The following is a 26,835-nucleotide window of genomic DNA, read 5'->3' on the forward strand; positions in this document are numbered from 1 at the left end:
CTGTGGTTGGCCTGTCGGCCTGGGCTAGGGCGTGAGGCTGCCGCGGGCCTGCCGGTGGACAGGGCCTCCGTCCTTAGGGGGAGACCCAGTTGCCTTCTGCCTGTCTAGGGGGCTCCAAGATCAGCGTGTGGAACTGACCCAGGCTCCTTTCAAGCTGAGTCAGTTGTTTTCTGGTTGTTTTTGTAGTTCTTCTGTTCGTTTAGTTTCTTCCCCTTTGGCTGATTTTCTTCAGTGGTATGGTTGTATTCCTTTCTAGTTTTTGTGTATCTGTTGTGGATTTTTGTGTATCTGCCTCTCTACTGGGATCTGTGTGAGATTTTGGACTGTTTCCTATAGCCCTCATGCTCTCCTGAACATAACTTCCACTGGTTTTCAAAGCCAGATGTTCTGGGGGACTCATCTTCCCAGTGTAGGACCTCTGGGATTGGGGAGCCTGATGTGGGGCTTGGACCTCTTACTCCTTGGGGAGGACCTCTAGGGTTGTGATATTTCTTTCATATGTGGGTTGTCAACCTGGGGGTGTGGGTCTTGACTGTACTGCATTTCTTCCCCTCCTATCCATCTCAGTGTGGTTCCTTCTTTGTCTTTAGTTGTGGGGAATCTTTTCTGTTCATCTTCAGGTCATTCTCATAGATAGTGGCTCGGTAAGTAGTTTAATTTTGGTTTATTCATGGGTGGAGGTGAGTTCAGGGTCTTCCTTCTCCACCATCTTGGTCACCTCCCTCCTGTATAGTTTATTTTTTAAAAATTTTTATTGTGATAATTTCAGATGTATAGCAAAGTGAGTGATTCAATTGTATGTGTAAATAAATACATATTTTTTTTTTACATTCTCTTCCATTATAGGTTCTTCTAAGATATTGCACATAGTTCCCTGTGTTATACAGCAGGTCCTTGTTGATTATCTGTTTTATATATATAAAGTGTATCTGTTAACCCCAAACTCCTAGTTTCTCTCTCTCCACCCTTCCCCTTTGGTAACCATAATCTTATCTTCTGAGTCTGTTTCTGTTTTATAAATGAGTTCATTTATATCATTTGTTTTGGATTCCACATACAAGCACTACCATATGATATTTGTCTTTCTCTGTTTGACTTACTTCACATAGTATGATAATCTCTAGGTCTATCCAGGTTGCTGCAAATGGCATTATTTCATTCTTTTTTAAGACTGAGTAATATTCCGTTGTATACATGTACTAGTTTGCTTCCATGTCTTGGCTATTGTGAATAGTGCTGCAGTGAAGCTAGGGTGCATGTATCTTTTAAAAGTATGGTTTTCTCGAGATATATGCCCAGGAGTAAGATTGCAGGATCATATGGTAGCTCTATTTTTAGTTTTTTAAGGAACTTTCATACTTTTCTCCATAATAGCTATCCCACTTTACACTCCCACCCACAGTGTAGGAGGGTTCTTTTTCTCCACTTCCTCTCCAGCATTTATTATTTGTAGACTCTTTGCTGTTGTGTACTTTTTTTTTCTCAACCATCTTGGCAATCTCCCTCCTGTACACTTTTAATCATCCCTAAAAAAAAATAATAAATCATCTCTAGATTACTTACAATACCTCATACAATGTGAATGTTATGTAAAGAGTTGTGAACATGTGGCTAATTCAACTTTTGCTTTCTGGAAATTTCTGAAAAAAATTTTCCAAATATCTTTGATCCACAGTTAGTTGAATCTGCAGATACAGAGGGCTGACTCTCCATATACACATGTGGGGTCTATTTCAAGACTATTCTGTTCCATTAATCTACATCTATTCTTCCCCCAATACTCCTCACTTTAGCTTTACATAAGTTTTGAATTCGATAATATGAGTCTCCAACTTTGTTGTTTTTTTTCAGAATTATTTTGCTTTTTCCAAATAAATTAAAGATATAATTGCCATATGATATAGGAATTTTACTTCTGTATTTTCCAAATACAGTGTAAGTTTTAAAATCTTCTGGGCAGTTTCTACATGGTATATCTATAGATATACCATGATCTATAAACATGGTATATCTTACCATTTACTTAGAGCTTTTATTTTTTTCCAATATGTTGCATATAGTTCTTGTCCCTTCCTAAGATGCTGCCTGGGCTGTTAGGAGGCACTGACATACCTGCTCCTGATTTGATCTCAGCATCTCAGCTATCTCAACCTGAGCTCTTATTGGCCCCTTATCACCCTTTCCCTGGGACGTGCTGCTGTCAATCTTCCACCTCAGTGAATGGCATCTCCCCCTACCTAGTTGTTCAAGCTGGAAAACTGGGCTTTACCCTTAAGACCATCCTGATCCCTTCTTTCCATAGCCGGGAACAACCCTCTGCCTCCAAAACACATTTTTAATCCATCCGCTTCTTTCCATCTACTTTTCACCATACTCGACTCAGACACTCCATCTCCTATTTGGACTATACGGTAGCTTGCTAATTGCTCTTTATTCTCCCTCTCATGCAGGTGTTCTCTACCCAGCACCAGACGATATTTGTATAATGTAAATCTGATCATCTTACTGTTCTGCTTAAAACCCAGCAAGAGTGACTACTGCCCGAACAAAATCCAAATCCCTTTTTATGGGCTTTGCTTACTGCTCTCTCTCTCTCTCCTTGTTTCCTGCCCTTCCTTGGGCCATGCTAATGCCAAGCTCTTTTTAACCGCGGCACCTTTGTACGTACTTTTTCCTGCCTGGAAAGATCTCGTCACAATCTTTGCATAGAGCACTACCACTAGTGTTCAGGTTTAATTTTAATTTGGGGGGGCGGGTGCTGCACCGTGTGGCATGTGGGATTCTAGTTCCCTAACCAGGGATCAAACCTGTGTCCCCTTCCTGGGAATCATAGAGTCCCAACCAGGGGCCAGGGAAGTCCCTCAGGTTTTATTTTAAATGTCATCTTGCAAATCAAAATTACTATGAGATACCACCTTAACGCCTGTCAGAATGACTGTTACCAAAGTGACAACAAATAGCAAATGTTGGCAAGGATGTAGAGAGAAGGGAACACTTAGGCACTGTTGGTAGGAATGTCAGTTGGTGCAACCACTGTGCAAACCAGTACGGAGGATCCTCAAAAAATTAAAGATATAACTGCCATGTGATATAGAAAATAAAAACATTAATTTGAAAAAGTATACACACCCCAAGTTCACTGCAGCAGCATTTACAACAGCCGAGATGTGGAGGCAACCTAAATGCCCATCAACAGATAAATGGATAAGGAAGATATGATACACATGCATACACCATGGAATATTACACCACCATTTTTTAAAAATGAAAATTTTCTATTTGCAGCAACATGGGTAGATCTAGATGGTATTATAAGCAAAATAAGTCAGAAGTCAAATACTGTATGACTTTATTTACATGGGGAATCTAGACAAACAAAATAAACAGAGTCCTTAATACAGAGAACCAATGGGTGATTACCAGAAGGGGGATGGGGGGCAAAATAGGTGAAGGGGATTAAGAGGTACAAACCTCCAGTTATAAGTCGTGGGATGTAATACACAGCATAAGGAATATGGTCAATAATATTGTAATAACTTTGTGGACAGATTGTTACTAGACTTAGAATGGTGATCATTTCATGTTATATGCAAATGTCAAATCACTATGTAGTTGTTCAGTCATTCAGTGGTGTCCGACTCTTTGAGACCCCATAGACTGCAGCCTGTCAAGCTTCTCTGTCCTTCACTGTCTCCCAAAGTCTGCTCAAACTTATGTCCATTGAGTCGGTGATGCCATCCAATCATCTCGTCCTCTGTTGTCCCCTTCTCCTCCTGCCCTCAATCTTTCCCAGCATGAGGGTCTTTTCCAATGACCCTCACCTTCACATCAGGTGGCCAAAGTATTGGAGCTTCAGCTTCAGCATCAGTCCTTCCAATGAATATTCAGGGTTGATTTCCTTTAGGATGGACTGGTTTGATCTCCTTGCTATCCATGGGACTCTCAAGAGTCTTCTCCAACACCACAGTTCAAAAGCATCAATTAGTACACCTGGAATTACCATTTTTCCTCAACTGCATTTCAACTTTTCCCTTAGAAAATGACTCATGTGGTAAATTTTGTATATTTTGCCACAGGAAAAAAAAAATTGGGGAAAAAAGTCATCCCAGAGGATCCCTATTACTGCTTCTCAGAGCACCCTAATCTTTTGTAATGTCTGTTTATTTTATCCAAAATAGTTTTCTGACCCATTTCATGGATGCTGAAATGAAGCTGTTGAGGGGTCACTAATGGAAATTCTAGATGTCATGCCCACCCTCAGCAGGGTTTGAGTGGAACCTGAGGTTGGAGGGCCTTCCCACCCTTGGCTGTGCCAGCAGACATAGCAGCCTGTGCTTTTGGGCGTCCCTGTGTTGGGGATGGGGCACAGTCTGTGCATTCTCTCTGGGGAGTCACTCCCAGGGGCCTGGGAGAGGCCCAGAGACCAGCAGGGAGGCCAGAGGCTCTCCTGGCTCCTCAACTCTGGCCCCTTCCATCCCCCGGCTCATCCAGGCCAGCCCTTCTCTCTGGAGGTGCTGGGGCTGGTTAAGCCCTCAGGGAGCGTCCGATTTCTGCTCCCTAGGTCCCAGGCCCCTCCCTTCCTTTGCTAAGGTCAACCCCAGTTGGTGGGCGCCTGGACTGGACTAGGGGGCAAGGCCACGACGTTGCCCAGCCCCTACAGCGAACCAGCAAGGGTGTGAGGCTCCCCGGACCCACAGGAAGCCCGAGGTCACACCCGGCAGGTGGTGGTGATGCCCAGGGTCCAGCGCTCCGTCTGGGCCGGCAGCAGCACTGGGCACTGGCAGCCGAGAGTCGGAAGCCTAGAAAAGCCGTCGCCGGTGGGCTACCTGGAGGGAGGGTGGGAGCCGCTGCGGGAGAGGTGGCGGACGGGGTGGGGAGGAGGGCTCCTGAGCGCTGGGGATTGGGGGCGGTCTCAGGGCGGGGCGCGGGGCGAGCCCGAGGGTGGGTGGGTGCTGAACTGCAGAAAGAGAGCTTCTGGGTCGCCGAGGGGGGAGGTTGGGGTGCGTCCTCAGGGACCCCCCTGCCCCGCTGTGGTGGGATGGGAGGGGCAGGAGGAGCAGGTGGCCGGGGTGGCAGGCAGTCGCGGGGAGGAAGGGTCCTGGGGGTTGGGCTGGGGTCGCAGGCTCTGGGGTGGGCTCCTGGGCCAGGTGAGAGAGGATGGGGTCCCGGATGCCCCCGCCCCACCCCGAGCGCCTCGAGGACGCTCTTCGCTCCCGCTGGCTGGGCGGGCGGCTTCTGCGGAGGGGCCTCCGGGCCGCCTCGCAGGGCCGCAGAGTCGTGTCGGTGGCGCCACCTGGTGGCCCCCGCACGCCCGGCCGGGGTCTCCGCCGCGGCCTCTCTCTGCTCCCCTCCTCCCGCTAAGAACGCCTCGCCTTCCCAGCTGTGGGACCTGCGGCTCTGGCTCCACATCTGTTAAGTGGGCTGTTAAACACCCCGAGTGGCAGGTGTTTTCAGAGTAGTAAATAGGATGCTCCGAGCGGAGTTGCTTAGTTCCTGGGCCTGGCTTACCATCTCCTCATGCCCCTAGGGCCTTAGCTCCCTCCTGTGAGGAGCAAAGTGAGCCTCTTAGAGGTGAAGTGAGCCCCTCGGGTCCCCCAGGCAGGGAGCGGCGCCTGAGGTCAGAACCCAAACCTTACGCCTGATCGGCTGAGGGCATGGCCCCAGTGCCCAGGAGAGGTGCTGGGGCTGGTTAAGTCCCGTCCCCTGGCGCCAGTACTCGCCCCTTTGGGCCTCAGGGACCCCACATGTTGAACGAAGACTGGATTTTGAGGGGGCTGTGCGCAGCCACACCTCAGCTCTCAGCCGGGCCCCTCACCACCGCTGGCTCTGTCGTGGGGCTGGCTAGGAACAGACCCGCGGTGGAAACCTTCCGGTCCGAGGATGAGGGTTTCATGGCCGCCTGAGCTGGCAGAAGGCCTACTCAGGCCGCGGGTGGGGGGCTCTCCTGGCTCTGATGGGCAGGTGGCCTGGCTGGGGGCCCAGGAGCCCTCAGAGCGGCCCCCTCCTGCCATGAACAATCTCTACTAGGCAAGTGAGGCTTCCTTCAAGGCCTCCCCTCAGCCCCTGCCCACCCATCTGTCCTTGGTCTTGACGTGGTCCCAAGGCTGCCTGGCCCCAAGCTACTCCCTCGCTTACATCTCTCTACCTTGGTTTACCATCGGGGACCTCCTCAGCAACCCCACCTCTTTCCCATGAACCCCCAATCCTACATGGACCACTGAGCTGACCAGGCCAGTGCTGAGGGCTCCTCAGGGGATGCTGATGCCCCTCAACCACCCCCTTTTCTGGTTCACCCTCTCCCCTGTGTGGTGTAGAGCTGCTGGCTGGCGGGGCTCCCATGGGTTCTAGGAGCACCATGTTTGAACAATGCCTGCAGGAGTAAGCGAGATTTCTGGAAGATTCTGTGGTTGGACGTAGCCTCTGGGCAGACCCTCCCTGAGCCAGCAGGGGAGGCGGTTCCTGGGATAGAGGTGGCACTCCTGGGGTTTCCCACAGGCAGGACCCAGGAAGGGGCCAGGCGGCAGGTGCCCCCGCCTGGCTGGGTGCTGTCCCAGCCCGGCTCCAGGCCCATCCTGCGGCCCCCAGCCTGCCACCCAGAACCCGGCGCGGCCCGTGGGTCCTTGAGTTCCAGGCCTCTCACCGCGTCTCCTGTGGCGAAGGTGTGAGGAGGCCCAGGCCCAGTGAGGGCTGCTGGGCCTGTTTGCAGGAGGAAAACCTCTCCTAGGTGGGGAGCGTGGGTTCAGGCCGTGTCTGAGCGACCTCTGCCTGCCCCCCACCCCTTCAAGGTGGCCAGTGGGGAGCAATCCTGGTGCCCAGGTAACAGGAGCCGGAGGAAGCCGCTGTGGGCAGAGCTGAGGCGGGTCCCCTGCCTCTGAGTGTCAGCTCTGGAGGGAGGGCATCAGGGCCCCACGCCCGGGCCATCTCGGGGAGCCCCTGACCCGGGCACTTTTCTGGGGTTGAAGCCCCAGAAGCCTTTGCTGCGGTCCCAGGACATAGTGGGATTTGAGGTTGGGCCACCAGACCCCCAACCTTGCTTTCCACCTGGCGTTCCTCAACCAGACCTGCAGGGCCAGGACGCCCCCACCCCCTACCCCTGCCGGGGGTGGGGCAGAGGAGAGGTCGCCATGCTGACGCCCCCTCCCCTCCAGTCCTCACCTGGCCTCTGCCTCCCAGGGGTTGAAACTCTCCTAAACTCTTACAAACCTGCCCCCGCCCCCCCCAAAGAAGAAAAGGCCCAGGTCAGAGAAACCATTTTTGTTGACAGTTATCGCCCTCACCTGGGGGGCTGAGGACTTGAAAACAGGAAACCACCAGGGATGGGGCTTTGTCACCTCACACATACACCTGCGTGCCCAGACTTGAACACGTGCTGCCCACATCCGCAGCCCGCGGGGTCTGTGTGGAGACGCTGGCTGGAAGCCTAGGGATAAAACAAGCTGTGCAAAGACGGTGGCCCCCAGAACGCAGACATCCAACAGAGGGGTGGTTCTCGAGGCCCGGAGAGAAGGGCAGTGACCTGGGGTCCCTCTCATCGCACTCCTGAAGGCCCCAAAGCGGCTCTGCGCCCCAGAGGGTCCGGGAGCAGGATGCGGTCGGCGCGGGCGTGGAGCGGCCGCTTTTCCGCCTGAGCGTAGAGTCGGTTCTCGACCGAGATGAAGCTGCTTCGTGTGGAGGCCGGCGGGGGTGCCCAGGGACCGGGGCCCTGGGGTCGGTGCGCGGCGTGGGTGGGGAGCGGCACCCACCCGGGCAGTGACTGGGGTGGGGGGACCCGGTGCAGGGTTGCTGGGCTGAAGTAGTTGGCGGTCGTGACGGTGGCGGTGGCATAGGGGACGTGGAAGGAGGTCAGGGAGGCTTGGCCGGCTGCCTGCAGGGGTGATGGGGACGGAGGCCTGAGTGAGGCTCCCTCTCCTGGCGCCCAAGCTGCAGCCCCCTCCGTTCCCCTCCGAAACCAGCCCCCATCCTCACACTGGCTCTCCCGTCTGTCTGGGGGCTGCTGTGTCTGGGCGGCTGAAGCTTCATGATGGCCCTGGGGGGAGAGAGGAGGGTCAGAGGCAAAGCGTGTGGCCGGCCTGGGAGGGGGGAAGCGGGGGGTGGACTGGGACCGGCGGAGGCTGTGTCTCACCAGTGCCTCTGCCGACGCAGGAGGTAAAGAAGGTAGATGCAGCCAGAGAGGAGGACCCCCGAGACCCCCAGGATCCCGGCCAGGTCGGCCCGCAGCACGGGGGCTGGACTGGCAGCAGGGAGCCCTGTGCACAGAGAGACATGCCAGTCAGGTGGCCGGCTGCCCGAGTCCCTCCCTGTCCCCCGAACCCCCTCCTCATCCGCCCCACCTGGGTCTGTGCTGAGGGACAGGTTCCCACAGGCCTCCTGGGAGCCCTCAGGGAAGGAAGTGAACTTGCAGCAGAAGGTGGTGTTGGGACCGGAGCCCCTCCCTGCGGTGGGAGCGCTTTCCAAGGTGAGGGAGACGCTGGTGCTGGTTTCCCAGCGGGCCCGGCAGGCGGCTGTCCAGTTCTTGGTGCCGAGTGTGGGGTGCAGCACGGCCAGCGTGGTCCCCCCAGCACCGTCGGGGCCCCCGTAGCTCACAGTCACCAGGGAGATGGAGCCCGAGCCCAGGAATCCACAGCGGACGGTGAAGGAGGCCTCGGTGGCCTCCCTCTGAACCTGCAGCCACACCTCCGGAGTCCCTGCGGGAGAAGGTGCAGAGACGAGGTCCGGGCCTGGGTCTCCACCCGCACCCGGGGCCTCTGCTCCTCTGTGGCCCCCACTCACCGGCAGTGAGGCAGAGAGTCAGCAGCACCCAGAGCAGGCCCAGGGCCCGGGGCCTGTCCATGGCTCCCCTCTGGCCCGGGCTCCAGGGGGCTGTGGTCGTGGGGACAGCACTTGTATTTCCGGTGTCATCGCAGGAAGTTTTACGTATGAGGATGAGCCGGCCCTGGGAGCAGCTGCTGGGTACTCTCTGCAAACCTGCCCCACTTCCTTCTCTGAATCTGGGGTCGAGGAACCCCCCTTCCCCCCAAGAAATTTAAAGTGACAGTGACAAGATTTTCCGTGTCCCCATGCTGCGCTCCAGTGTGAGCGGGATGGTGCCTCGCCTCAGGTTCCCAGCCCTGCCCTGCCTAAGGGTACCAGCCCTTGGGGGCTGGCTCTGAGGGGAGATACACTGCAGGGGGACCCCAGAAGATGCTCTTCCCTGGAGAGGGAGGGACCCCCTGGTTTGTCTTTAGGAAGAAGGCTGAGACACCCCCCCCCCCCATCAAGCTCACTGAAGGGAATGTGGCAGACCTTGGGGAGAGGAAGCGGAGCCCGCCAGGCCCAGCTGGGCTGTGATCTGCCTGCGGAGCTCCGCTCCATCTGCACCTTCCTCCCCACATCTGAGGGCAGCTGGCTTCCAGCTGCTGAGGCCAAAGGCCTTAGCAACCCTTCACCCACCTCCAGCCCATCACGAAATTCTGAAGGCTTCCCATCCTGACCACCTGGCCTCTTTTTAACCACCCTCACCCCCACCTCTCGGGCTCACGCCGTCTCTCCCCCTAAGAATCACTCTGAATTGCTTTCCTGTGCACCTTTGTTTACAGAACACACACTGCCCAGAGTGCTGCTGTCAGCAGTGATGAGTGATCAGAATGCTTTGCATCCTGTCTTGTCTTTCGCTGAACTTGCATCTGGGCTGAGAGTGGCTTGTTGAGCTTAAGGCATAGAGCCACGGGTCTGTTTTGAGGACTTCTGTCCGGGGTGTGGAGAGAACTCAGAAGGCAGTGGTGCCAAGGCCTGCCCTGGCCACATGCCCCTGATTCAGCATCTCTTCAGATTCCGTGGTGCCAGCCATCAGCCCGCCGGTCTCAAGTGAACTGTCAGGCCATCCACACCCAAGAGCCAGAATAAGCAGGGCCTCCGGGCCAGTCACTTCTCGGCGCCCAGCCCAGGTGGCGTGCATTCTCTTACCCTTTGACCTTCCCTCCAAACCTGACTCAGACCTGCTCTCACCCGCTTTCTCCCCTCGTTCCCCTGAGGTGAGGGAGCCCTGTGCAGAGCTCGCCCGATTCAAGGAGGCCCAGCCCAGCGCGGGTGCCGGGCACCAGGGTGCATGGGCCGCCGACTTCAGCCTCTAGCCTGGAGGACCCTTTCCTTCTCCCCGCTTGGCGAGGCCCAGGTCAAACCCCACCGAGGAAGCTGTCTCGAGCGCGCCTTCCCTTCATGGATAACCTCTTGCCCAGATGGCGAGCCCTGCGTGGCGGCCTTTTAGTAACCTCCACACGGCCCAGGTACACAGAGGAGCTAATACGGGGTGACCGGCGAGTGAGAAGCCGTGGCACGGTTCGCTGTCCACCAGCAGTTTCCGTCTGTTTCCGTCTGTACGCCACGCTGTCCCCAGTGAGCCCTCATCGTGGGAGATTCAAACGCCACGGTGGTGTTTTGTTCGTTGTGACTGAAGAGTAGAAAACATTACCATTCTTCACCAGCCTGCCCGCTCCCTTTTCCCTCTGCGTTTTGCTTTTCAGTAATGTTAAGAATGTCCGTCTTTTGTTTCTGGATTTTGTGTATTGCTTAGGAGGGCCAAATTATAACTTCATAGTTTTGTTTTTATGCTTAACTCTTATGAGGGTTTACTTTGAATCCACGAAGAATTTTAATTTGGAGGTGGTATTATTTTACAATTTAGGTGGCCAGCCAATGTCCCCAAACCCCTTGTTGAATAGTCACTTGCCATCTTTTAAAATTATTATTGATAGTTGAGTTATAATATAGTTTCAGGTATACAGCATAGTGATTTAACTTTTTTATAGATTATACTCCATTCAAAGTTACAAAACATTGGCCATATTCCCTGTACTGTACAAACCTTGCAGCCTTATTTTTTTAAATTGAGGTGTAGTTTATGTACAATATTATATGTTTCAGGTGTACAACATAGTGATTCGTAATTTTAAAGGTTATATTCTATTTATAATTATAAAATATTGGCTATATTCCCTGTATTACATACTAATATCATTCTGGCTTATTTAATACATAGTAGTTTGTACCTCTTAATCACCCACCCCTATCTTGCCCGTCTACCATTCCCTCTCCCCACTGGTAACCACTAATTTTTTCTCCATGAGTGCTTTTTTGTTATATTCACTAGTCTGTTGTATTTTTTAAAATTCCATTTATAAGTGATTACAGTATTTGACTTTCTCTGACTTATTTCACTAAGCATTAACACCCTCCAGGTCCATCTATTGTGTTACTGTCAACTTCCCCCTTTATGTCGGTTAATATTAGTTTATGTATTTAGGTGTTCCTATGTTGGGTGCATATGTATCTTTAATCATTGTTCTTGGAGTGATCCCTTGGTCATTACATAATGTCCTCCTTTGTCTCCTGTTCAGTCTTGGTTGTAAAGTTGGTTTTGTCTGATGTGAGTATTGGTGCCTCAGCTTTCTTTTGATTGCCATTTGCACGGATACCTTTTTCCATCCCCTTGGTCTTTGTCTCTTCAGATTAGAAGTGAGTCTCTTGTAGGCAGCACAGGTCTTGTATCCATTTCGCCACTCTATGTCTTTTGATTCAAACATTTAGTCTATTGACATTAAAGTAATTACTGATAGGTATGCACTTATGGCTGTTTTATTAACACATTACTGACTGGGGAATTTCTGCAGAAATGAACACCTGTGGTGTTAATGTTGACTGGGGGATTTTTGCAGAAACTAACACCTGTGGCATTACCGTGTCTCCAGTCCAAGTGGTGTTTTCTGCTTGTTTTTGTAGTTCTTTTGTTCTTTTTTTGCCTTATTCCCTTGTGAACTGATGACTATTTTTAGTATTTGAATTTGTGTGTGTGTGTATTATAGATTTTTGGTTTGTTGTTACCATGAGGTTTACACATAGCAGTCTGTATATATATATATGTGATTAAGTTGCTGATCTCTTGATTTCAAACACATTTTAATGTCTTTTTGTTGTGCATCTCTTAACTGCTTATTGTGAGTATAGATGATTTTCACTACTTTTGACTTTTAATCTTACTAATAGCTTTGTATGTGGTTAACTTACTACTTTTCCTGTATATTTGCCTTTCCTAATGAGCTTTTTCCTTTTGTAATTTTCATGTTTCTAGTAGTTACCTTTTTCTCGTTTGGGTAAGTGCCTTTAAGGTTTCTTGGTTTGGAAGTGCTGAACTCTTCCAGCTTTTGGCTTGTCCATAAAACTTTTAATCTCTCCATCAAATCTGAACAAAAACCTCGCCAGGTAAAGTATTCTTAGGTGTAGGTTTTTCTCTTTCATCACCATATCATGCATCTCCCTTCTGGCCTGCAAAATTTCTGAAAACTCAGCTGACAGCCTTAGGAGAGTTCCCTGGTATGAATCTGGTTCCTTTTCCCTTTGAATATTCCTGCTTTGAATATTCTCCAGTTTTGCCATTTTGATTACAGCGTGTCCTGGTGTAGTCCTCTTTGGGTTGATCCTGTGTGGGACTCTGTGTTTCTTGGACTTGAATGTCTGTTGCTTTCCCCAGGTTATGGATGTTTTCAGCTCTTATGTCTTCAAATATGTTTCCTGCCCCTTTCTCTCTCTCTCTTTCCCTTCCGGGGCCTCTGTAATGTGAACATCAGTGTGTTCAGTGTTGTCCTGGAGGTCTCTTAAAACTGCCCTCATTTTTTATTTTCTTCTGTTCAGCTATAGCAATTTCCACTGCTGTCTTCCAGCTCACTGATCCATTCCTCTGTATCATTTAATCTGTTGATTCTTTCTAGTGTATTTTTATCTTTAGTTATTATTCAGTTCCTCTCTGTATTTTCTAATTCTTCCTTAAAAACTTCCAACTTCTTCCTCTGTTTTTCTATTTTTCTCTGAAGTTCTTTGATCGTCTTTATGATCATTACCTTAAACTTTTTATTGAGTAGATTACTGTCTCCAGTTCATGTAGTTCTGCAACTTTGTCTTTTTCTTGCATTTGTAACATGTTGCTCTGTCACCTTCAGTTCAGTTCAGTCGCTCAGTCGTGTCCGACTCTTTGTGACCCCATGAACCGCAACACGCCAGGCCTCCCTGTCCATCACCAATTCCCGGAGTTTACTCAAACTCATGTCCATTGAGTCGGTGATGCCATCCAACCATCTCATCCTCTGTCGTCCCCTTCTCCTCCTGCCCCCAATCCCTCCCAGCATCAGGGTCTTTTCCAGTGAGTCAACTCTTCGCATGAGGTGGCCAAAGTATTGGAGTTTCAGCTTCAACATCAGCCCTTCCAATGAACACCAAGGACTGATCTCCTTTAGGATGGACTGGTTGGATCTCCTTGCAGTCCAAGGGACTCTGTCACCTTACTCTGCCTAATTTGCTGTTTTTATTTCTATGTAGGGCCAGACTCTTTGTTGTGAATGTACTGGAATTCCTGGGCTCCCCTGGGGGCTCAGACAGTAAAGAATATGCCTGCACTGCAGGAAACCTGGGTTTGATCCCTAAGTTGGAAAGTTCCCTTGGAGAAGGGAATAGCAACCCACTCCAGTATTTTTACCTGGAGAAGTCCATGGACGGAGGAACCAGGTGGGCTATAGCCCATGAAGTCACAAAGAGTTGGACATGACTTGAGTGACCAACACACTATCTGGTAGATTGCTTATGTTTCCTGGTCTTGGAGAAGTGGTCTTTTGTAGAAGACGTCCTATGCGCCCCAGCAGCGCACTCCCCTCTGGTCACCAGGGATACACGCTCTAGGGGTGACCCTGTGTGGGTTATGGTGGCAGGCTAATTACTGTGGGCAGTCTGGTAGGCATAGCTGGCCCCTGGTTGGGCTGGCTTCTAGGCCCTGTCTTGTGCAAAGTCTACCAGCTCCTAGTTGGGGCCTGATCACAAGGCAGCTGATTGCAGAACCCAGGGGTCCTGGGGCCAGTGCTGGTTTACTGGTATGCGGAGATGGGTCCCAGGGTCTCTGGTTACTGGGCCCTGTGGATCATAGGACACAGGTGTTAACCTGCTTGCTGGGTGGTGCTAAATCCCAAGTTCTCTGGCCAAGGGGCCCAAGGTGTCCTAGAACCGGTGAGCAGGGCCCAGGGGGGCGCCAGGGCTGGTGCCTGCCTGCCTGCTGATGGGTGGGCTGTGTCCCACTATGGCAGGCTCTGGGGCTGCAGTGGTCTGGGGCTAATGTCTACCTGTTGGCAGGTGGGGCTAGGGCCTGCCAGCTCACTACTAGATGGACCCGGGGGCCCAGGGGTCTCGGGGCTGGTACTTGCTGACTGATGGGTGGAGCTGGGTCTCGGGGTTGGTGTGTAAAGAGAAGTCAGATCCTGTGCCCTCCAGTGGACAGTGGCTGTGGGCTCTGGGGGTCTTAAGGCAGCCTGCCAGCTGCTGGGTGGGGTGCCCTGGACCCCCGTCCAGCCCACCAGTGGGCAGACACCAACTCCAGGACCACCGCAACCCTGCAGCTTGCTCCGCCAGGACCGCATGAGCCCTGGCTGGTTGCCTGGCCCGAGGCTCCCAGCGCTGGTGCCTCCAGGCTGTTGGTGCAGGCAGCGGTGGGGCCGAGTCCCAAGGCTGATGAACTGGAGGGGAGTCCACAGTGGAACTTGCCAGTGCCCGTGTCCTTGTGGTAGAACATCCCCAAGGTGGACGCCGGCTGCCACCTGCCTCTCTGGGAGACTGTCCGAGGTGGCTCTGACTCAGCCTCTTCTGCCCAGAGTCCCCCACCATGTGTTTGTACGTGCCCTTTAAGAGTGGAGTCTATTTCCCACAGCCCTCTGGCTCCCCCACAAGCAAGCCCCACTAGCCTTCAAGGCCATTCTGCAGGCTCACCTTCCCAGTGGCTGTGGTGCCTGATGTGGGCCGCCAATCCCACACTCCATGGGGAGAACCTCTGCAACTGTAATTCCTTTTTTATTTGAGGGTTGCTTGCTCTGGGTAGACTCTGTCCCAACTCTGCCCCTCTCATCCATCTTGTGGCTCCTTCTTTATATCTTTAGTTGTAGAAGATCTTTTCTGGTAGGTTCTGGTCTTTCTCATTAAATCTTCTGTAAACAGTGGTAATTTTGGTGTGCCCATGAGAAGAGGTAAACTCAGGGTTTTTCTACTCCATTTTGGCCAAGTCCCCTCCATCTCCTGGTGTCTTAATCATTAATTCTCACAAAGGGGCCTACTTCTGGACTTTTTCCTAATCTATCCATTGATTTATTTGATTATTCCAGTGTCATATCACATGGTCCTAAGTAGAATGCTTTTATGTTCTGATGTGTGTGAAGGTGCTCATCCTTTCTCAGAACTTTCTTGGCTATTCCTGAATAGTCTCCAGAATTTTGAGCTCTGGAGACACAAAGGTCATTAAAATCCAAGTACAGTGAAGCCCTGTGTTCACCACTGTTGGCCTTTGCCCTCTGGCCTGGAGGTACAGGTTAGATAACACAGGTCTGGTACTGGCCACCTCCTGCTCTGACATTTCTTGGTGAAACCCCTGTGGCCACAGCCCTAGTCCTCCTGCAGAGCAAGCAGCGTCTGTGATCAGTCTCTGGAAACCTCGAGGGTTTGAACCGGGGCTAGGATTTCCCAGGTCTTCACGATCAGGCAAAGCAGCAGGAAAGCTGGTTGAGTGTGACTGGAGGACCAGGTAATAGCGCGGGGCAGCGCTCTGCCCGCGACGGGCTCAAGCCCTCTCAGTGGATCCTGGTGCCCATCCACAATGAGGACCATCCTCATTTTGAGTTTGTAGAGACAGATTCATTTTTATATCTATTTTAAATGTGTATAATAGGCCACTTAAGTTCTTGCATCAAAATAATGTAAAAGATGATATCTGAGTATATACTATGTGCTAAATTTGTAACTATGAAGCTAACATATGTGAATTGCTCATAACAACGACCTTAAGAGCAAATACTTTATCCAGCATCACAAAGCTAGTAGTACACAGTGAACAAAGTTGTAGCTCCCAAACTCACTCTATTAACCACTACGCTCAGCTGCTTGTCCCAGTGAAAAATTTAAGTGGAATTATAAGGTTTTTGTCACAAAAGCAGCAGCATCTGCCACCTCAGCAGAGAACTTGTGCTGAGTTCCCACCTCAGGTGCCCTCGCCATCCTGATGGGGGAGGCCAACACACGACCCTGTTTCTCAGCGTCTACCACACCACTCAGCCCATGACCGGGTCTAAGCTACTGAATTAAATGGATTGTCCTTTAGGTTTCCCCAGCATTCTGAGCTCCCGTTCTCTAGTTTCCTGAGGTTCCGAGGCTCATCTTTGGTGAGTTTGCAGGCTTTCCATTTCTCTCCTCCTGCCTGGGCACACTCTTCAGGGCCTATTTCTCAGCAATACCACTCAACACACAGGGTTTTCAGGGAATCTGTGGTAGAGGGTGACTTGCTTTTTGGCGTCTTCTCGGGATCCTGATGTTCCCTTTTCCCTGGGAAGGAACTACAGAGAAGACCTTAAAATGTATTTATGAAAATACCACCCCATTCTCTCATGTCATCCAGGCACAAATTCTCCTTTCATCCTGTAATCCCCAGGGTCAGTGTTGCCTGGAGTTCAAAGGACAAAGTGAAAACTTTAAATATTTCTTAGCAGAAGGCTTTTCTCAACAAACTGGAAAAACCCTCTTCACTTTAGGAGACACCACCAACTCCTCCAGGGCTTCCCTGGTGGCTCAGATAGTAAAGAATCTGTCCGCAGTGCAGGAGACCCGGGTTTGATCCCTGGGTTGGGAAGATCTCCTGGAGAAGGGAATGGCAACCCATGCCAGTATTCTTGCCTGGAGAATCCCATGGACAGAAGAGCCTGTACAGCCCATGGGGTCACAAAGAGCTAGACATGACGAACACTTCACTTTTTTTCAACAACAACTCACCTTCTGGCAGAGCTCATGGTTGCAAGGGGAGAAAATGTCTTAATGAAAAATATTTAAAATGATTTAAGCAGTGATTCAGCAGACAGGCCAGGCATAGCAACGCCAGTCCCCTGCAAACATTCGTGTCACTATTAACACGGGAAGGGTCAGCCGTGCAGAGGCCTCCACCTCTCCTGCCAGGACTGGCCTCAGCTGTGGTTCCATCCTGACCTGGGCCTGACTGACCGGAGCTGCTGCTTAGGAAGCCCACAGCCTTGCCTCTGCCAGCACGGGGCTTACTGGCACAGAACCCTCCAGAGCTGCAGCTGTCAAGGTGTGGTGTCTGCAACTCAGGTGGTGCAAAATATCCACTGGTGTCGTGTAGGAAAAATGAAATTTCTAATTTTCAAAGATAACTAATAAAAAGTTAACTTCATTGTATTTTCAAGTGACACAATGGTGCCCTCACTTGGCTACACATGCCATGGTTCACTGCTAACAAGATCAGTATCATAAGGTCAGAGAAGCAAGCTCAGCTTGTATGACCAACTGCAGCTGAATGTGCTACAGGATGTGGTGGTTTTTGTCCCGAACAAAGTGTTTCTCCCTCTAAGAAGCTGTTTTGTTTCAACTCGGAAATCATTTTCCCACCTGCTGACAAGTCTTCCAAATGAAGAGTCTCAGTGGGTTTTGACTCATCTGTTTAAAAAGCAACAAATGCAGCCAAAGAAGCACTTGTTCCATTTGGACTTATACATGTTTGAAAGATACTCTTTTCAGTTAAGAAGTTCAGTTTGATAGTTTTAAACTTTTAACTAGAACTTCAGAAAATAAGCCATGATTTTAAAAATGTTTCTCAAAATAGGGGCAGAGATAAGGTGGTGGAGAAGGACATGAGCGTACCACCTCTTAAAAAATGCCAAAATCTGCCAAAATCACAGTGAACTGCTAAACAACCACTGGCAAATGCTGGCACCTACCAAGGAAAGATATCCTACGTCCAAAGACCAGGGCCCCACAAGGAGATGTTAGGACGGGTGCAATCGCGATAAAAATGTTTTCTCATGTTTCTCACTTTGCTCTCAGTATAATGTTTCTTTTAGAGCAAAAAAAGGGGTTTTTGTACTGTTAACCAATAAAATATTTAAGAACATTCCATCATAAATTCATCAATTACATGTGAATGCATAATAAAAGTGGTAATTTTTTATTTAATATATAATTTTTAAGCTGACAAATATGTTCAAAGCATCTTATGACTCTAAGGTTCTGTTTCAGTTACTAATGCTACATAACGAACCCCCCAAAATGGTGTAAACACCGTTGTTCAGTTACACTCTTCGATTCTGTGGGTCAGGAATCTGGAAGAGGTACTGGGAGATGGCTTGTCTCTGTTCCCCGATGTCTGGGACCTTAACTAGAAGACTCAAAAGCTGAGCATCAGAATCGCCTGATTCCTGTCGGAACCATGCCTGGTGCTCGGAGCTCAGCACGGGCTGGGCCCTCAGCTGGGGCTGCTGGAGGGACGACGACATGTGACCTTTCCACATGGCTGCTGGGACCCCAAGAGTGAGTACCTCAAGAAACGGGATGTGGAAGCTGCCAGTTTCTTCAAGGTCTGGGCTCAGAAACTGGCCCAGCATCACTCCACCATATTCTGTTTACCTAGCGCTCACAGAGCCTGTTCAAAGGGAAAGGACTTAGACCCAAACTCTCAATATGTGAAGAGTGGCAAAGAATTTGGGGAACATGATATAAAACATGTACAGATTCTAAGGCTGGGGCTCAACCTCCTACACTGTTCTGTTGGCTGCATAAAGATCTCCACATTTACAGAGCTTCCAACTTTCTTTTGATCTCATAAAGTACCAGCTTGACTGGTATTTAAGTAACTTGGGATTCTTTCTCCTCCTAGACCCCTAGTGACCTCTGTATCTTCACCTTGGTCTTCCCACTGGGCTCCCAGACCCCACAGAAAAGGCTCCTCTTGGGAACTGCTCCACTGAATACAAGTAAAGGTGCCCAGGGCACTCTGCCTCTCTAAAATGAAACTCACAAGCCCAACTTCTATCTTTTATCTGGAGGGAGGGAGGAGGAAGAAATGAGTTTGGTTGAGTGACCTCATTATAGGAAACCATGCATCCTTCTGCAGAAACCACTAGACCGGCTGGATGACTCTGTCCAGCCTGGGACACCACACAGCGAGAACTTGAGATTACAGCAGATGCCCAGGACGGGGGAGAACTGAATTCGTCTCTAAAAGGAGAGGCTGAAGAGTTCCTTAAATCACACAAGGAAGCAGTCACAGCAGAAAAGTGACAACAGTGTTTTCACAGGTATTTGATTACTTGTCAGAGGGAACAGAGAACAGCTGTTCGAAGAAGCAAAATGAGAACAAGTCAGAGTTTCAAGAAGTCCAGTAGCCAGAGGCTATTCTATGGAGTCTGGGTGAGAGATGATGGCAGCACTGACAGGAAAGAGATCAGAGAAATTTTGGAGAATGACTTGCAAGGACTTGGTGAGGAACTAGCTGGGGAATGAAAGGACGAGGAGAGGGTGGTGGTGAGGGTTTGGGGTTGGACATTCAAAATATCTTCTGAGTTTCTTCCCAACTCTCAGATACTGAGGTTCTATAATAAAGTTCCAGTTACAACAGCTGTCTCTGGGATGAGGGCATGAAATTATCCCTAGAAAGAAGCACATGGGTGAAGGCTGCCAAGACACGGGAACTGGCCTGGTCTCAGTGGAGGCACACAGTCCGCCCTTCGCCACATTTCCCCTACCTTTCCTCTTCGACCTAAAGTCGTTCCACCAGACAGACTACTCGGAGGCAGCCAGTCTCCCATTTACTAAGCAACACATCCCTGAGAGCCAGTGCACAAAGCACCTGCTGGGGGCGGGGGCAGTGCCAGCACCTGTCCATGGAACACAGGGCTGGGCAGAGCCGCTTAAGACTCCAGCAAAGAACCTGACGTCCCATCAGTGTAAGTCTCAAGCCAGATCCTGCAACTGACTCATACATGTTTATTGAGCTAAATCAATAGGGCACAAAAGCAGCTCAAACTTTCTCACAATACAGAAAAAATTATGGGCTCCTTATTTTCAACACAGGTATTCGGTGCCCCTCTCCACGACCGAGGTAACGCCCTCCCCCAACCCCCACCTCCAAACAGCAGAAAATAGGCACTCTGCTCAAACAGGGGGACGGAGCCCCAGGAAGGACAGGCCAGGGTAGCAAGGCACAGCCCACCTCTTTCCCCTCAGAGACCAGGGGTGCGGAAGTAATGATTCCTTTCATTCCGTCTTCTGCTGGCCTTTTTCTAAGTGGTCATGTCGTGGAGATGGGGAAGGGCCTAGGGTTACATCAGAAATCCTGTAATGAGAAAGATAAAAGTAGAATACAGAGACCTAACAATGGACCAGAGGTCAAAGAGACCAGAGGTCAATGTCCTCCAGGTAACAAACTCTCCTCCTCTTCCCATACCGCCCCTCCCCCAGGACATGCTAAAGCCCCTGGCAACTGAGACGGCAGCCCAGGGCTGTGGCCTCTTAACCTGTTTCTGCAGTCTGTTCTGGGGACGCTCACCTCAAAGTTCAGCTCTGTAGAATCTAAAAGGTCCAGCCTGTGCTCACTGGAGGAGGAGGACTAGACAGAACAGGGTCAGATGTCAGAACAGTCCCTCACCATTCCCATCATCTGCAGACAACAACAGAGGGGCCTTTCCCTCTCACGTGACAAATTTGAGACCGAGTAGGTCCCTGAAGCAGCCAGGGAGGGCAGAGGAGCACAGTCAGAGTCATCAGGGCAGTGCCTCCTCTCCTGGCCTGCCAACTGAGACCTTATGTTTGCTCAGCTCTGGAACCAGAGATTGGGTTTTCCTGGGGGAACTATAGGATTAAACACCTATAACAGAGGTCCTGCTGTCTAGGCTCTGGGTGGAACATTTTGTCTGGTTTTGCCTTCAAGCACAAGACCCCCCACTCCCCACCCCACTCCGCTGTGCCCGTTCCTCCTCAAAAGAGCAGAGAAAGGAGCGAACAGCAACAGAAACACAATCCTCTTCTGTTTATAAGGTGCCTTCTCTCTGTATCTTGCGTAAAAGGTCCATTTCAGATGAGGCTGAGAGGGGTTATGGAGTTAACTTGATAAAGTAGGGGAACCTAGGACTCCTATGAGACCTCTCCTCATTTGAATCCCATGTGCTTCCTACTGAACTGGCAGCACTTCCTCCTGCGGAAGCAGGCAGGCAAGGGCAGCCCTCTCAGGAGAGGAGGTCGGCTGAGCCTGCGCTGTGACAGGAGAGACTTGCTGCCAGGCTCCAAGCGCCGGGTAACCTCCCATCTCTCTCTAGCTCAAGGGCTCCCTTTAATTCTGGGGCAGTTAAGAAACTAAATACTTACATGGGACTGAGAATGGGAGTGTGGTTCCAGTCCTTTTTGGTACTTTACTTTTTTAAGAAGATATAGGGGAGAAATATTTTAAGTCCAAGCAAAGTGAACAGAAACTTACAAAAACCCTTCCTCTTTTATGACTCAAAACGTCTGAGAGCTTCCAAGGACAAAGCATCAAGACAAAGGAGACTCACTGTAGGTTCTCTCCCTCACATCTGCTTCCAATTCTAAAGGGAGAAGGGACTGTTGGGTCCACTCACCTTGCCTGAACCTTGCCACTCTTCACTTGAGTCATTCTGAATTTCGAATTCGTCTTCATCCTCTTCCATCAAGCTAAGCCTGGAAGCAGTGGCCAAGAGTAGCAGTTTTCAAGGACCCAAGAGTTTCCCAGGCACCCCCAGGGGATGGGGAAGCGGGGGCAGGGCAGTAAGCGGACCAGGGCTCCAGATCACACCCCGCTCCCAACACAGCAGCTCTACTTCCATCCGCTTGATACACAGGGCTCCACATGACACTGGAAGGCAGTGCTGTGTGGTTAAAACCAGTCCACAAAGCACCAGCACAGCACCACTGATCCGGGAGAATGCCCTCATAACGGGGGACAGACCTGAAGTGAAGACAGATGATGAGAAAAGCTCACCGGGTCAGCTGCTTGCCCAGACCAGAACCTGAAGGGTTGAGTGGAGTCTGGACATGCTGTGGACTCAAGGACCTTGACCTTGGGTTGCCTAAAAGGTACAGGCTGTTGGGAATGAAGTTGGATCAGTGACAAGAGATAAAAATATAGGGTAAAAAGAGGAGGTAAAGTGGCCAGCATTAAAGCCAGCAGAAAGTTCAGAGTGGAAGGAAAAAGAGAAAATGAAAAGCTGAAAAAAGGGGAAAGGGTCTGGGAAGAATAAAGAATGAGGGGGTCCTGTGGCAGGGAACAACACAACAGAAACGGGGAGACACCAGACTGGGAAATCAGAGCCAAGTTTCCCCGGGGGACACACCCTTGGGGAAATGCCAATTCTGAGCTGCCGCCTTCTTCCATCTTCTCCGATGCCCCGAGGGGCTGCCCACTCTTCACAGCTGTGGAGGTGAGGGTAGGTGTGGCTGGGATGCTGTTCGGCTCTAGGCTTTCCTCCTGGGATACAGAGACGTCTTCTCTGTGCCGCCTGGAGGGCCCTGCAAGCAGCAGAGGCACATGCTTACTGGAGACCAGGTACAACCGGACACTTCAGGTTTTCAAGACCTGCTCAGGATTTGTTAAACAGTTAAATAAGGCGGCAGTGGAAAATCTAGATAGTCTCATTACTACATGACTAAAACTGAGCACAGCCCTCCCTACGTACTAAAATGTAGGGTTTATAGGATTGTATCAAGGGCTTGTCCAGGAGAGATTCATACATACCTTAGAAAACAAGATGGAAAGAGACATACATTCCACAGATAAACAGTAATATACAAACACAAATGTGAGAGAGGGCTGGAGTCCCTGAGATTGAGAGGTCTCATTTAATCAATGAAGAAATCTCAGATTTCATTCATTCAAGGTTTTTGTAGTGAGAAAAAGTTTAGAATGGCCTGAAACTAGGCAGGAAGCATGAGAGTTAAGGAGAAACAGAAAAATGAAAGACTGGATTTTCTAAAAGCCAGAAAAAAAATGAAATGACTGTAATGTCAGCATAGTTCTAATATGAAGGGTAAGAGGAAGACCTGGGGCTCAAAATATAAAGGACTGTCTCTTATACAGACTGACGAAGGCATAGGAGAAAGAAGCCAAAATGTTTAGAAAACCCAGGTAATGCTATTTCAAAACATAAGTCAAATGGATATTAGTATTTATCAACTGGAAATACTCATATCCCCATTGTCTCCCTCCCCACAGCCTTGTTTGCACTCTGAAACCAGTAACCAGAGAGTGAGCTGCTTCTGCTGTAAGCAGGACATTCCCTAAACAGGGAAGAGCCACACCTGTGAGCTTGTCTTCCCAGAGAATAAACCTGAGCCCCCATGTGACTCCTAATCTCCCAGCCTATTTAACTGGTGTAATGTCCAAGGATTCAGCCTAGGACCTCTCCCCATCTCCATCCATAGTGGTTTTCTTAGCCCTTCAGGTTCACGACTTTAAGCACCAACTCCTACATCTATCTCAAGCTTCTGCCTTCCCCCCTGCACTCCAGACTCCTGTCTCCAGCATCTCCACCTGTAACATACCAAAGTCCTGGTCTCACTTCTTACAGACTTCCCCATCTCAGCTGCTATCAACTCCAATCTTCCAATGTTAGGCCCAAACCTTTGGAGTCATCCTCAACTCCTCTCTCTCTCAATTTTACATTCTTTCTTATTATGAGGCTCTATTAATGATAGCTTGGAAATATGTCCAGAGTCTGGTCAGTTCTCACATCTGCCTCTCCCCAGTTCACTAGCTTCCGCCTATCTGGGCCCTTACAGCAGCCTCCTCAGCAGTTCTTTGCCTTCAAGCCCTGCCTCTCCTTCAGTCAGTTCTCCACACAGCACCCAGGAGCCCCTTAAAATGTAAGGCAGATCCTGTCACTCCTCTGCTCAAATCCCTAATGTTTACCCACTTTATTCTGAGTAAAAGCCAGAGTCTTTATTCTGACTCATGCTCGGGACCCCGACAAACTCTTTGGTCCTGTATCCTACACAATCTCCACTCAGCAATACTGGCCTTCTTAGCTATTCCTTGAACAAGCCAGAGACATCCCACCATGGCCTCTGGACCACTTGCACCCGCCTGTCTGCTATTCCCTCAGCTGCCCCTTTTTTAACTTTTTGGCTGTGTTGTATGTGGGATCTTAGTTCTTCGACCAGGGATTAAACCCACAGCCCCTGCACTGAAAGCACAGTCTTAACCATTGGACCGCCAGGTTAAGTCCTCGTCTGCCTGATGTACACCAGGCACCCTTCTCACTTTCTCCAGTTTTTGTCCTGCATTCATACTCTGTGGCTTTCTCTGATTACTTTTTGTAAGACTGCAGTCCCTACCTCCCCAGTATTTCCCCACCCTCTTCCACAGCACATTACTATCTGACACTATTCCAAAGAAAGCTCACTCCTGCATTCCAAGCACAACTGAATGCAAGGTGCCAATGAACAATGGAACCAATTTTTTCAGTTTTATCCTAACTTTACAAACCCTCTGTTTTAGGCAAACCAATCTATATATTCATGTGCTTTGGCAAACACTGACCTCTGTTTTGCTTGTGCTATTCTGCTAGTTCATGGTACTTATTTTCTTCCTCTGTTCAGCTTACATAAATCTTACCCATTTTTCAAGATCTAGCTTAAATACCATCTTCTTGATAAAGCCTTCATAGATCAACTGAACATAAAATGATACCTTTCTTCTCTGAATTCTATAGCAGTCATCTGTGAAACCCCAGGGAAGTTATCACTTACTGGTGACTTCACAGCTCAGATTTTCTATAAATGTATTTTTTTGCTTTTCTATTAGATGGTAAGCTGCTTGAGAATCTGTCATGGCCTCTAAAACACCTAATACAATATCTTGCACATGGTAGGTCCTTAACAAGTATTACTTTACTAATTAAAAGCAGAGTTTCCTGGTGGTATGAAAGATAATTTTAGGTGGTGTACAGAAGACCTTAAAAAGAATTCACACCATATTTCACACCACACACAAAAATTAACTCAAAATGGATCACAGACCTAAATGTATTAGTTAAAATTAGAAAACTCTCAGAAGAAAACACAGGAATAGATTTTTGTGACTTTAGATTAGGCAAGTTTCTTAAGATATGACATCAAAAGCACAAACAATGGAGAAGGCCCTGGCAACCCACTCCATATTCTTGCCTGGAGAACCTGATGGACAGAGGAGCCTGGCAGGCTTCAGTGCATGGGGTCGCAAAGTGTCACACTACTAAAGCGACTTAGTTTGCACCTTCAAAAAAAAAAAAAAGACACAAAAAAACAGGTAAGTTGAATTTCATCAAAATTAAGAACTTTTGTATTTCAAGGACACCATCAAGAAAATGAAAAGACAACAAAAAATGGGAGAAATTTTTTCTGTATATCTGATAAGAGACAACGCAACAATAAAAAAAGACAACCCTATTTTTAAATGAGCAAAGAATTTGAATAGATATTTCTCTAAAGAAGATATACAAATAGCCAATAAGCATGTGAAAAGATGCTCAACAGTATTAGTACTTAAGGAAATACAAATTTAAGCTACAATGGATGAGATACCAATTCACAGTCACTAAGAGATGGATAAAATCAAAGACAAGTGTTGGCATGTAGAGAAACTGGGGCCCTGTCAATTTTTGTAGGAATTGCAAAACAATGTGGGCACTTTGGAAAAGTTTGGTAGTTCCTCATAAAGTTACACACATAGTTACCATATAATCCAGCAATTTCTCTAAAGAGAAGTGAAATCCTACATCCATGCAAAAGCTTACACATGAATGTTCACAGTAGTATCATGTGTTAACAGAAAGTTGAAACAACCTAAGTATCAATTAACTGATGAATGGATAAAATGACATATCCATACAAATGGAATATTATTCAGCCATGAAGTTATGAGGTACTGATAAATGCTAAGAATGGATGAACCCTAAAAACATGCTCATTAAAAGAAGACACAGGCCACAGACTATGATTCCAGTTACATAAAATGTCTAAAATAAACAAACCCAGAGAGAAGAAATAGGTAAGTATACTGCCTAGACCTGGGGGAATGGGGTATGACTACCAGTATTTTAAAATGTACACTAGAAAACAAACTTACACCTCAGATTTGTGATTTCTAGGGTATTATCACAAGATGAAACTATATTTGAAAAAAATCACTTTAAAGAAAAAACTTATGTGAATATAACAGGTAATGATCTGAAGACTATAAAAATCATGAAGACTATAAAATGTTTTAAAATTGCAAAACAACAATATAAGATGTCAACAACAGGCATCATAAATGTACAGATTTTTTAGTTCAATCTTTGGTTTTATCATGAGTTTCTATTTAATTTTTCAAAGAACTTGGCTATTTTTACTTGGCTAGATAAACCTTGAAGAAAATGAGTAGCCTTGATGATAGTAGGGGCTCCTTATTTGACCAAACTCAAAAGACTTTGAGAGGCAAAAGACCATATGCTGCTTCACTAAGCAGTGGCAATCAAGGCAGGAGCACTGAGCACCCTGATACCCACATTCATAGCACTTTACCTTCAACTCGCTTCTTCTTGGAGGGGGGGTAGCCCTGAGGGCTGACCTCGGCCGTGTTCTCTCCGGGGCTGAGGGAGTGGCAGTAGGTGGTGACTGGACCCCAGGGACGACCAGGTGCCTGGGAGACACGCTGCAGACACTTTTCCAGGTAGGAGAGTCTAAGAAAGAGGTGGGATGGAGCCTGGCTGAAGTGGTCACAGCCCTCACCATACCCTTCCTCTCTCACCCACATCTTTATCCACCCACCCCTAACTTACAGCAGCTGCTTGTCCTGATGGAAGAGTCGGGGGGAGAACTCTGAAAGGAGCTCCAGGAATGCCAGATTTGGGGGCTGACTGGAGGAGCCAGCTGGAGGAAGCTCAGACAAGGAGAACTTGATGCCTTCCCTTGGTTGAGCAGAATCATTTTAGGAAGACAGGCCCCTCCCAACTCTCTCCCAGGGCTGAG

The 26,835-nt window shown here is 49.1% G+C and overlaps 2 protein-coding genes and 1 long non-coding RNA gene across 6 annotated transcripts in view; 1 reads left to right on the forward strand and 2 right to left on the reverse strand.

Moving 5' to 3' along the window:
- Positions 1-7,239: 7,239 nt before the first annotated feature.
- PVRIG (PVR related immunoglobulin domain containing) lies at positions 7,240-8,933 on the reverse strand. Its single transcript, XM_020909524.2, has 5 exons — positions 8,770-8,933; positions 8,331-8,684; positions 8,123-8,246; positions 7,966-8,026; positions 7,240-7,864 (listed from the first exon to the last, which is right to left on the reverse strand). Exons 1-5 carry the CDS (start codon positions 8,828-8,830, stop codon positions 7,529-7,531), a joined length of 936 nt encoding a protein of 311 aa, XP_020765183.2. The 5' UTR covers positions 8,831-8,933; the 3' UTR covers positions 7,240-7,528.
- Positions 8,934-8,961: 28 nt separating this feature from the next.
- LOC139032724 (uncharacterized) lies at positions 8,962-19,452 on the forward strand. Its single transcript, XR_011485300.1, has 3 exons — positions 8,962-18,366; positions 18,713-18,809; positions 18,950-19,452. It is a non-coding gene; the product is annotated as an uncharacterized lncRNA (long non-coding RNA).
- A 349-nt stretch (positions 19,453-19,801) lies between these two features.
- Positions 19,802-26,835, reverse strand: part of STAG3 (STAG3 cohesin complex component) — a 29,211-nt gene continuing 22,177 nt past the window's right edge. For 3 of the 4 annotated variants that reach the window (XM_070460336.1, XM_070460335.1, XM_070460338.1), the window contains 7 exons: positions 26,646-26,774; positions 26,389-26,546; positions 22,182-22,356; positions 21,830-21,931; positions 21,450-21,528; positions 20,384-20,443; positions 19,802-20,170 (listed from right to left, as the gene is read on the reverse strand). In XM_070460336.1, the coding sequence (XP_070316437.1) occupies positions 20,162-20,170; positions 20,384-20,443; positions 21,450-21,528; positions 21,830-21,931; positions 22,182-22,356; positions 26,389-26,546; positions 26,646-26,774 (712 nt within the window). In that variant the 3' untranslated portion in view covers positions 19,802-20,161. The remainder of the gene's footprint in view (positions 20,171-20,383; positions 20,444-21,449; positions 21,529-21,829; positions 21,932-22,181; positions 22,357-26,388; positions 26,547-26,645; positions 26,775-26,835) is intronic. The other variant, XM_070460337.1, reaches the window with a different exon arrangement.

This window comes from Odocoileus virginianus, chromosome 33 (assembly GCF_023699985.2).
Source record: "Odocoileus virginianus isolate 20LAN1187 ecotype Illinois chromosome 33, Ovbor_1.2, whole genome shotgun sequence".
NCBI lineage: Eukaryota > Metazoa > Chordata > Mammalia > Artiodactyla > Cervidae > Odocoileus > Odocoileus virginianus.